This window comes from Cololabis saira, chromosome 7 (genome assembly GCF_033807715.1).
Source record: "Cololabis saira isolate AMF1-May2022 chromosome 7, fColSai1.1, whole genome shotgun sequence".
NCBI lineage: Eukaryota > Metazoa > Chordata > Actinopteri > Beloniformes > Belonidae > Cololabis > Cololabis saira.
The window spans coordinates 11639957-11651215 of record NC_084593.1 but is presented as its reverse complement, the minus strand read 5'-3'; the positions used below and the strand labels follow the sequence as shown (position 1 = coordinate 11651215).

General features: G+C 50.3%; 1 protein-coding gene across 1 annotated transcript in view; it reads right to left on the bottom strand.

The window, feature by feature from the left end:
• Positions 1 to 378: 378 nt before the first annotated feature.
• Positions 379 to 11259, bottom strand: part of LOC133446758 (diacylglycerol kinase theta-like) — a 33770-nt gene continuing 22889 nt past the window's right edge. Inside the window, exons 15-23 of the mRNA XM_061724830.1 lie at positions 10973 to 11088; positions 10286 to 10437; positions 8028 to 8176; positions 7771 to 7949; positions 4463 to 4563; positions 4024 to 4170; positions 3185 to 3296; positions 2956 to 3108; positions 379 to 2198 (exon numbers count right to left, since the gene is read on the bottom strand). Coding sequence (XP_061580814.1) covers positions 2103 to 2198; positions 2956 to 3108; positions 3185 to 3296; positions 4024 to 4170; positions 4463 to 4563; positions 7771 to 7949; positions 8028 to 8176; positions 10286 to 10437; positions 10973 to 11088 — 1205 coding nt within the window. The 3' untranslated portion in view covers positions 379 to 2102. The remainder of the gene's footprint in view (positions 2199 to 2955; positions 3109 to 3184; positions 3297 to 4023; positions 4171 to 4462; positions 4564 to 7770; positions 7950 to 8027; positions 8177 to 10285; positions 10438 to 10972; positions 11089 to 11259) is intronic.

Here is an 11259-nt window from a genome sequence, read left to right as displayed (position 1 = left end):
ACGTGAAGCAGGGGCGGCGCGCCCGACAGAGGCACGATGGACGCGCACGAGTGGGAGGTGGGAAGCAGCGAGACGTTGAAAGTGACTTTACTCCGTAGACAAACTGTAAACAACAACACTCGGTCTTGCACAGGCCACACCCACGATGGGCGGGGCCTAGTGGCTGACTCCACCCCCTAAAACCAGCTGCTATGAACCACATCAAAGACGTTTCATTAACACCAAAAGAAACACTGTTACCGTTTCAAAATTCAAGCCATCAACTAAAGTTTAAACGTAAGACGCTTTGGCAAAATAAAACATCTTGTCGGATGTAAATGGGCTCCAGCTAGTTACTTGGCTAGTTTCTGGTTACAATATGGCCCCTCAAACGGCCCCGCCCTCTCTGATTGGCTGGTCCCAGCGGATCTGGCCCCGCCCACAAGCCTGATCTCTCTGCAGGACGTGACAAAGGCATCTCGACGGGGTTTTAAGACACAACGAACGTTAAAATATCTACAAAACTACTTTTCATGTCATTTCTGACCCAGATCTGTTCAGACGATCAATAAAAATACACTTATAGTATCTAATATCTAACATCGGCCCGCCGGCAGGAACGGAGCCTCGATGCGAGTTTCTCTTAAAGTTCTGGAGGGAGTGTGATGTAACTCCGGAGGATTTAGTCCTTAAAACCCTAAAGTTAGTACCCCCCCCGCTAAACCCACACACCGTATCTGGATTATCTCTTATCTTCAACTCGATTACAATCAAATTAAATATTAAAATCTGTTTAAATAAACGGAGAAAAGTCATAACGTTGAGGAAAGATCGGCTCAGCTGGAGTTGCTGGGTGACGACACGATGACGGCGTTTACGATCGCGTTAGCCACTGTATGTAGTAATGCCACTTCTGTCCACACGGGGGCCACGGTGAAGCCGTGATGTCAGAGTCCCCCCGTATTACTGGGCTAATGAACGGGGACGGAGCCGTGTAATACCACTCCGCCCCACTAGAGGTCACCACCTCTACGCCGCCTCAAGAGAACCGGACGAACCGTCACCGATGTCACGCTAGCCGGATTTACACGTTGGTAGCATCGTACCGCTGCTTGCTCCATTTCGTCGGTATTCATAAACACTAGACGACGGTTATCCCCCGAACCCTCGGAGGCCGACCCAGACCGGTCAGAAGTAGCGCTGCTACAAACACCGGCTCTTATATCAGCTGCAAGCTTCGTTAATTCTCAAAACAGTTAATCAGGATTTCTCTTTGTCGGAAAAAGCTGCGTTAATAAGATTAAATGTTTCGGTTCCAGTTTTGTTCCAGACCACAAAACCGGACTCCGACTGTGCGAATGCTCAGCGCTGCCGGATCATCAGTAGCTCGGCACAGCTCGGTCCGAGTGGACCGTTTCGGGCTAGCTTCGGGTTAACTTCGGGCTAGCTTCGGGTTAGCTTCGTGAAGCTCCCGAAAACCACTAAAACAAATGTTTTAAAAGGCGTCGAAGAAGAAGAAGGAGGAGGGTTCTGCTTTGGCAGCGTGTTTCAACACCAGCCGCCCGTCAGGTTGATCCGGAGAGGTTCGGTGTTTTCGGTCACGACACCGGCGTCGAGGACGCCGTCCTCCCGTAGCTGCTCGTTATTCATAAGTTATTACGACACGTGAACCCGACACGAGTCTGTTTCTGCACGTTTACGTTGGAAGGAAGTTTAAAACAAAAACCTTCAGGCGTAGCCGCTCGTCGTAGCAGCGCCAGGCGTGACCACCCGGGGGCGGCTCCGGCAGAGCTGCGCCCCCGTGTGGTCGGAGTGAGTGATTTGAGCTCAACACGGTTCGGAACGTCGACATCAGCGGTGCAGCATCACGTATGTGGTGGAATGTCAACAACGCTTCACGCTAACGTCTGCGATGGTCAGAACATCAAAGAGCAGGAATGAACCGCCACCCGAGGCGGTTGAGCCGGAGACGATCCGAGACCGCCTCCCGTCTTCAGGTGGATCCGCGGCGGCCGTTAGCGTCGCTACAAAGCTACATGGGTGGGTTCATGCCGGCGGCGTCACGGCGGCATCGCCACAGGAAGCAGGTGAAGGGGGCGGCGCCCGGTCCTCAGGTGAGCTGCTCAGAGTCGTCCGTCTCGGGAGGACGGACTTTCAGAGTCTCTGGCGTTCGCTGAAGACTTCTTCTGCTTCTGCTTGGACTTCCTCAACATCCGGACCTGCAGACCGACGAGGAGAATCAACAAACATCCTCCATCAATCATCAATAATCAATAATCAAACACAACAGACAAACAACACGTTACTTCATTCATCTATTTTTATAAACCGAAGCCAGAAAACATATAAGACAAGAGGGAAATCCCGATTACCCATGATTCATCAGCTTGTGGATCCACCTATAGCACAACTGAATAAGCTACATCACGTTAGCACAAGCTACGTGGCGTTAATGCTAACTCCCAGATTAATGTCAGCTAGGACCCGCCAGCACTAACTAGGAGGCAAAACTAGCTTTAGCTAGCACAAGACACAAGTAGTAGCTCCGCTAAGATGCTAGTCCTCGCTGAAAGGGGATATTAGTTTTAGCAAGGATGAGATGCTACAGCTAGCACAGAGGAGATGTTGATGCACTTCCGCTAACTAGAATGAGATGCTACCATTAGCTAGCAGATAGCGCCAGCGCTAACTAGGAGCCAAAACTAGCTTTAGCTAGCACAAGATGCTAGTAGTAGCTAGGCTAAGATGCTAGTCCTCGCTGAAAGGGGATATTAGCTTTAGCAAGGATGAGATGCTACAGCTAGCTCAGAGGAGATGTTGATGCACTTCCTTTAGCTAGAATGAGATGCTACCATTAGCTATCAGGTAGCAGCAGCACTAACTAGGAGCCAAAACTAGCTTTAGGTAGCACAAGACGCTAGTAGTAGCTTGGCTAAGATGCTAGTCCTCGCTGAAAGGGGATGTTAGCTTTAGCACCTTGGGCCCGGCGGCGGAGATGATGATGTGTCCCGGCGGCTGGATCCACGGCTCCCCGTCCACCTGGACCGGGATGGGCTTGCTGACCGTCAGCCGGATGTAGTTCCCTTGAGCAATCCGGATTCCTGAACGCATCCCGCTCTGCACCTGACCCTGCACACACACACACACACACACATGAGCCCGGCCGTGTGTGTGTGTCGGTACAGAACCTTCTGAAGAAACTCACCATGTGTACGACTCCGGTGACGCCCACCACCTCTAGCAGGCCGTCGTCGATGCGCGGTTTCCCGTAGCGACCGTCCACCTCCGATCCCCACAGGTCAGCACCAGATCCCCAACTACACACACACACACACACACACACACACACACACACACACACACACACACACACACACACACACACACACACACACACACACACACACACACACACACACACACAATAACATTATTAGTCCTACACACTTATGGCATCTAATACCTATTTTAAACAGGCCTTGAATGTCTTAAAAACAAGATTTTGATTGTTTTTGCTAAATAAATTAGAAATTCAGCCTCTGATCCATGTCTTTATCTTCCCATTCTCTAACCTCATTATCTATGTGGGATTCTGAGTGGGCGGGGCTATGATAATGAGGCTCTGTGCTGATTGGCTGCCTGAATGACGCGATACACCGCTACGAAAAAATGGAGGAAGCTCCGGCCGGCGGAGTTAGTTGTGGGTGTGGTTTCACGCATCGGAGGCCAACCTATGTAAATCGCTCCCATCGTTACGTAACGACGGGAGCAGAATCTGAACGGCTCGTATATATGTTAAAGCAAGAGAAAACGTGTTTTTCATAATAGGTCCCCTTTAAGTCATCTGGACCAGACACCGACCTTGGAGGGTTCATCTACTGACAACAACACCGACTAGTTTCTGGATGGTCTGGATCCAGACCTGCAGGTCCTACTTGTGCCGTTAACTGCACTGAGAGACCACTGAGACCAGGTCCTGGTTGGTCTGGGGTTCCAGGGTTGGGGGGTTAACCAGAACCGACCAGCTGGACTGGATGCGGGTACCTGGGGATGTTGAGGAAGATCAGCCCCTCGATGTTGGGCAGCGGGACGTTCTGGGAGTCCACCTGCAGCTGCAGCTCCTTGTGGAGGCTCCGGCTGTGGCTGATCTTCTGCAGGCCCACCTTCACGTACACACCTTTGTTGTGGAACCTGCGGAGAGACAGGGGGCTGATGGGTAATCTGCTGTGCACGTGGAAGTGTCCTGCGGTGTAGTACCGTCCTCGGCCACCGGATGGCAACATGGAGCCACAACTGAGTCTAATTCCTAAAGAACCTTTTCAAATAAAAATAAACAGTAAACGTAATCTGATGGTACCAGTGGTACCGATGGTAGCGGTACTGCTGGGTCAGACCCTGGTCACGTAAGCTGTCCAGGACTCCTCCACCCTCTTAGACCCTGACAGATGAAGTCCCAGGACCAAAGATCCAACCCCGCGGTTACCTGCTGGTGAACTTGTCCGGTTCGTCCTCCCGGGCCAGGTGGAAGTCCAGGCTGAGCTCGGCGTCGATGCCGAGACCGAAGTAGTTGTTCATCTGGACGATCTGAGGACGACAGAACAAAACATCCCTCATGGTCAATAAACATCTGACCGGCTACGGCCCCGAATCAGGAAGCCGTTGGGACGATACCGAAAACAATCCACTGGTTCTTACATCTAGAAAGCATCATCTACTTTCAAACAAAGTTGGAAATTTTTCCTTCAAAACATTTACAGAGGTGACAACTCTGGACTTACCGTATTTTTGCGAACCATTAGGCGCATATAAACGTCTTATTTTTTTTTCAAAATATGCCGTGCGCCCAATGACGCAGTGCGCCAAATGTGTGTTGTCGGGGGCTCTCACCGCGGCTCCCTCGCAGGAGCGATTTGAGAAACATCAAGCGTTCTGGTCCTGGAGGAACCGCCGCCCGAGCGGCAGCAAACGCGTCCCCGAGGGCAGGGAGGTCGGCCTGCCCGGCGGCAGGCTCCATAGTTTACTGTTGTGCTTGGCTGCAAAAGCCGGCATCATTTCTGAGGGGCCGCACGGCACGGAAAGTGACTCTGACAGCCAAGAAAGTGGAACAGTTGTCAGGACTCAGCCCGTCGGGCTTCATCCGCAGCCCGATCGCGCTGATCGGGCCAGAGAGCTGCGTGACCGGCTCGTGCCCGTCGCAGCGCTGAGCAGTTCTCCTGGATTGGTGATTTCTCCCCCATTGGTGATTTAAAAAATGTTAGTACTTTGTAATAAAGACTTAAATAAAGCACAATAGAACTCAGTTTTTCTCCCGCTCTATTTTTAAATACGCACACTTGTACGCTTGTGTGTGTGTGTTGTTGTAAGGCGGTGCACCATTTGTGTGTGTAGACGGCGCCTTTTCATTCGGTGCGACGTGTGTGTGTGTGTGTGTTAAACACAGAAATTACACACATAACTGAGGGTGCTTTGACACCTGTGGCCCGTTTGTTTTGTTCCGATTCAGGGGCTAAATCGATACAATTTTTCCGTTTCTCGTTCGTGGCGTTTGTGTTCACAAGCCAACGTCTGTACCGTTTCAAAGCTGGTAACAAATTCCATGCGCGAACCAGCTGCTCTCTGATTGGTCAAATGAACGCGGAAGGAGTTTCCTCTTCCGCACCCCGGGATAAACAACACGCCCCTTTCAGCGCAGCGCAGACCGCCGCCGCCGGCTTTAGGCTGATTTATGGTTCCGCCTTACACCAACGCAGAGCCTACGGCGTAGACTCTGCGTCGATTTAACGCGGAACCATAAATCAGGCTTTATCCATTAATTTATGTGCTACCGGTGCAGAGCAGCGGCGGGGGAGAGGCCACCTGCTGCGGTGTTTGCGCTGCGCAAACACCGCCCGAATTGAACATTGTTTAATTTCACCGTGCCATGCTGGGACGACATCTCGGCACGTCCAATAGGAGAGAAGGTGGTGGAGGCTGCACCGACTCTTCTCCCTGCGCTGCGGTGGCACATACACAATGAATGGAGTTGTGTCGGTTGCTGTGTGGATTATGTTCTCACTACAAATAAAAAAAATGAACCGTTTCAGGTCTCTAATGGAATCGGGCCGAGACCACCTCTCCTAGGAGATCTCGGCTCGCTTGTTTTGTGCCGTTTCAGAGCGCGATTGCTGTGTTCACATGTACCAAAACGTTCCGATCTTTAGGGGGAAACGTTCCCTGTTCCAGAACAACTGCTCCAAACGGGACAAAGGTGAAAGCACCCTAAGACTGCACCTTTCCACACGGCGTGCCGTATGGTCGCGAAAATACTAGAGTTGTCCCGATCCGATCACGTGATCGGAAATCAGGGCCGATCACGTGATTGCAGACTCGATCCGGACTCGGACGTTATGAGCCGATCAGGAATCGGATATATATATCAGGGTTTCCGTTGTCCGGTAATTGCCGGACTTTGTCCGGTAAAATATGCCGAAGTCCGGTATTTTATAATCTCTCCGGTCAAAATGTCCGGTGAAAATACTCACTGGCGCCGACATCCACGGGTGCGTTGATTTATGGTTCCGCGTCATACCGACGCAGAGTCAACAGCGTAGGGTTCGCGGCGACGCGCACCCTACGCCAGACCATACGTTGAAGGCTCTGCGTTGGTGTGACGCGGGACCATAAATCAGCGCACACGTGGAGTAGTGGGCTCGGAGCGGCAGCCATATACCGCATGCGCGGAGAGCACGCCTGTTTGTTTTAAAGCTGAAGCAGCCCTATGCTATCATGTCTGTTGTTGTTGATGTAAATAACCAATCACTGAGATATATTGCGCACCACAGCCAGAACTCAGGTACCAAAGTCAACAAAAAAAAGTGCATGGTGAGTTAATTAAATTATGAGAAGAAGAAGAAAAAGAAGGAAAAAAAAGGAAAAGGAGAAGTTCTCCTTTTCAAATAACAATATAAATAAAATGTTACCAAACAAAATGATGAATAAAAATGACCTGTAATGGCAGGCAACACATCAGCTGCAGATGCAGTCTCTCTGCTCATTAAAATTTTTTATACTGACTTAAGAATGTTCAAGCTGCCTACCTCCTATGTGCTCAGTTTACAGTACACATGTTAAAATATAATAAAAGGGTCATCCTGCATAATTTTCTTTTCTCTTCTTCATTTTTTATTGTTTTATAAAAGTATCGGATCGGGACTCGGTATCGGCAAGTCCTCAAAATCAAAGGACTCGGACTCGGGGGCAAAAAAACCTGATCGGGACATCCCTAGAAAATACGGTAAATGCATCTTGGATGGACCGTCACCATGGAAACATGGACTGTACTAACAGAGGAGTCCCACAGGGCTCTGTACGAGGACCTCTGCCTCATTAGTTCCACATGCCGCCGCTCAGCGACATCTGGAGTTAATAAACATCCGTCTATATGCAGACGACACCCTGATTTATGTTCTCAACCAATATTCCAGAGGTTCTAGAAGTTCTGGGTGCCACATGATCCGGACAAGAAGGAACTCAGAGGGGATGAAAGGAGGGAACTAAAGAAAGGAGGGGATGATGAAAGGAAGGATGGAAGGAAAGGAAAAGGGAACAAAGGAAGGAATTAAGGAAGAGAATCACGGTCATTGTGCAGTTTTATTAAACCGAACTGCAACCGGAGGACTCGCTAGCGGACTGGTCTCCTCTGACGAGTCCTTGACCCCCCAGAGGACCAGGAACTGTATTAACCAAACGGGGTTCCTGGAACCCCGCACAGATGTGACTTTAGCTGCGTGAACCGGGGGTTTCCCAGCAGACCTTTGGTGGCTCCAGGAAGCCGTTCTCCTTGCCGTCTTCTCCGATCTCCTGGGCGTCCAGCAGGATGGTCCAGCGGTCCATCAGAACCACATCGGCCTCGTCCACAGATACCAGGATGTGGTGGGGGTCCTCGCCGCTGTAACCAGCCCCCCAGCGCAGGATCCGGGCCAAGTCGTTACCTGGGGGAAGGATCCAGCAGAAGATGAGGAGGATGGTGATGAGGGTCTGGGAACTATCTAGATCCTGCAGAGCCTCACCAGTTCCCAGCGGCACGATGCCGATGGGCGGCTCTCGGCAGACCAGCTTGTGCCTCACGGCCTCCAGGACTCCCAGAACCCAGCCCACGGTCCCGTCGCCCCCGCAGACCAGCACCCGGAACCGGGGGACCTCCCTGAACGTGTGGAGGCTGCAGAAGAAGAAGAAGAAGAAGGTTACAAACTATGGTCCACTAAAATGTTGAATTCAAGAATCAAACTTGTTTGAAAACTGCGTCTTTTTAAAAACTCTAAAGAAAAGATGAAACATTGTCGTGATGCTGCTTCACATCTGCGTTCCAGATGTTGTAACCCCCATCAGAACCTGGTCTCAGCAGAATCCTGGACAGCGCCCCCCTACTGAGCCAGTTGTTTCAAAGTGTCACCAGGTGTCTCTTCTTTAGACCCTTTGTGATCCATCAGATCCAGATCTTCAAGATCCATCAGATCCAGATCCAGATCTTCCGGATCCATCAGTTCCATCAGATCCAGATCTTCAAGATCCATCAAATCCAGATCCGTCAGATCCAGATCTTTCCTTTTTCTTATTCGCTACCTGGTCCAGACAGATCTTCCATATCCATCAGATTCAAATCTTCCAGATCCAGATCTCCCAGATCCAGATCCACCAGATCCTGGGGCCTCATTTAAAATGGAGTGCGTAGGATTCATACTAAAAGTGCACGTACACCCAAAAGCCGAAAATGGTGGGCGCAAAAAAAAATCCGGATCTATAAAACCATGTGCACGCACACGTGCACGCAATGTTCGCTTTATAAATCAGAGTCCAGCTGGAAGGTTGCGCAGCTGAATCCGCCTCATATCCCGCCCTCTACACGCCCACTTTTTACCTTAAAAGGGTAATGCAAAGTAGTATTTGCATATGAATGAGCCTGCTGAGCATGCGCAGTGGCTTCCTGCAGCCTGTTTGGCGTCAGAATGAATGAGATGCATGATGAGACGTGTCGAGCCACCGTGCCACTAAATTTCACGGAGACTGAGATCGAAATTTTGAGGATGAGGTGGAGGACAGGAAAACGACATTATTTGGTGGTCACAGTAAAAGTATAAATAGTAGGCTATATAAATAGTAGCCTATAAAATAAAGCGAGTGAAAATAAAACGCTGTGAGGCAATTTCCACTGGGAACAGGGGGGCATGCCCCCCCCACTTTTCAAACTCATGCTTTTGTCTCTCTCCTCCCCCCTCTTCTTACAGTTTAAGAACTAACGGTAGGCTCAGCCTGTAATTGCAAATCATCAAGACACTGTGCGAAGACGGGACGGTCCCGCTCCCCCTCCTCCCTTCCCCTCCCCCCTCAGTGCTGCTCAAGGCTGATTTATGGTTCCGCGTTAAATCAACGCAGAGCATACGGCGTAGGTTACGCGGCCTGCGCACCGTACAGGGCGCGTCGCCGCGTAACCTACGGCGTAGGCTCTGCGTCGATTTAACGCGGAACCATTATTTAGTCATAATTAGGCTTAACTAGTGTGTGCGTGTGTGACAGTGGTGCATGGGACGATTGTGAAATACGAAATAAACTGTTTTTATATACATTTTAATTCCCAATTACGTAACAATTCCGTATTTCATTGGACGGGTGGCAAGCCCAATCACTGCGGCTGCAGCTCCAGCAGCAGCTGAGCGTCCTGACTGATGCTGTGCTTCAAACACAGAGGGACACGATCAGGGCTATTATATTATAAGTCTGATATATGTTGTGATATGTGATGACATTTCACCACCTCACAGCCTGCGTCGCCAGTTCCCCATGTTTTAAGTAAGTTCCTACGGGAGGGTCGGGGTTGCCGTAGGGATACGCAGATTTTTTGGTTAGTTTTTTATTTTTAAATCCCAGCCTTTGCGTAGAAGGTGGCTTGCGCATCTTTCAGGCCCTTTTTGTGCGCAAGCAAGCTTTATAGATGAGGCCCCAGATCTTCCAGATCCATCAGATCCGGATCTTCACTATCTATCAGATCTAGATCTTTTGCATCCATCAGATCCAGATCTTCCAGATCCAGATCTTCCGGATCCATCAGATCCAGATCTCCCAGAACAGATAGGCTCCAACTGCAGTCAACAAAGGCGGCCTGTGAGCAGCTTCCAGGCGCTTTAACGTGTCAGTTGGACGTCCAGATGTTGCAGCGTTGGTTCTGGTTCTCCACCAGACGCAGCAGCAGGTTGTAGTGACTGAAGTTCCCTCGTAGAAGATAACAGGTTTCATGAAGGGAACCAGAGTTAGATCTAGGTGTGGTTCTCACCCGGCCAGCGGGCCCCCGTTGCAGATGTCAAAGACCTGGTGGGGGTTCAGGATCTTCCGGAAGCTGTAGAGCAGTTCCCGGCCCTTCAGGCCGCCGCTCTTGGGGTTGACGAAGACCAGCAGAGGACAGACGTCGGGTCCCAGCTCCTGGTGCTGAGGAGACACAGATCACAGGTGAAGACCTGGAACCAGGACTAGTAGACCTGGAACCAGGACTAGAGGACCTGGAACCAGGACTAATAGAACTGGAACCAGGACTAGAGGACCTGGAACCAGGACTAGTAGAACTGGAACCAGGACTAATAGAGCTGGAACCATAGAATAGAAGACTTTATTGATCTCCCAGAGGAGAAATTCAATCGTGCAGCAGCCAAACACACACACGCTCAACGGTTTATACAAAAAATTAAAATAGAAATAACCAATAAATAGCTAAATAATAAAAAAAGAGCAATATAAAATGTAGAAAAAATGAGTAATGTACAAGAGAAAAAATAGTAAACACAAAAAAACTGATAATATTTACATGTGCAAAAATACGTGAGGTATTTAGCGGGGAAAGGTTATTGCAATTTCAAAGAGAAGGGACTAGAGTACACTTCTAGAGTGGTCTCCAGGACCACTCCAGATCTTGGCTCTCTTAAAGGGTCCACGGGCTCCAGGCCTCCCTAAGCCGCCGTTCCGTTACCTGGACCTCCGGAATGACCAGCGAGGTGAGCGTCTTGCTGTTGATGGTCGTGTCTTTGGCCAGCATGTAGATCCTCTCAGCTTCAGAGAAACAGGAGATCTGCAGCGCCGCCGCCCCTGAACACAAACATCCCTCACTGATCACCACCCGTCATGACCCCCCGTCAGGCCCGGGTACCGGATAATCCAGACCAGGGGGACGGGCTCTGAGGGGTCAGTTCCACCAGAAAAGAGGAGAATCTCCAGAGAACAAACTCAGCAGAGCATGGGCCTCTGAAACAGGGCGTT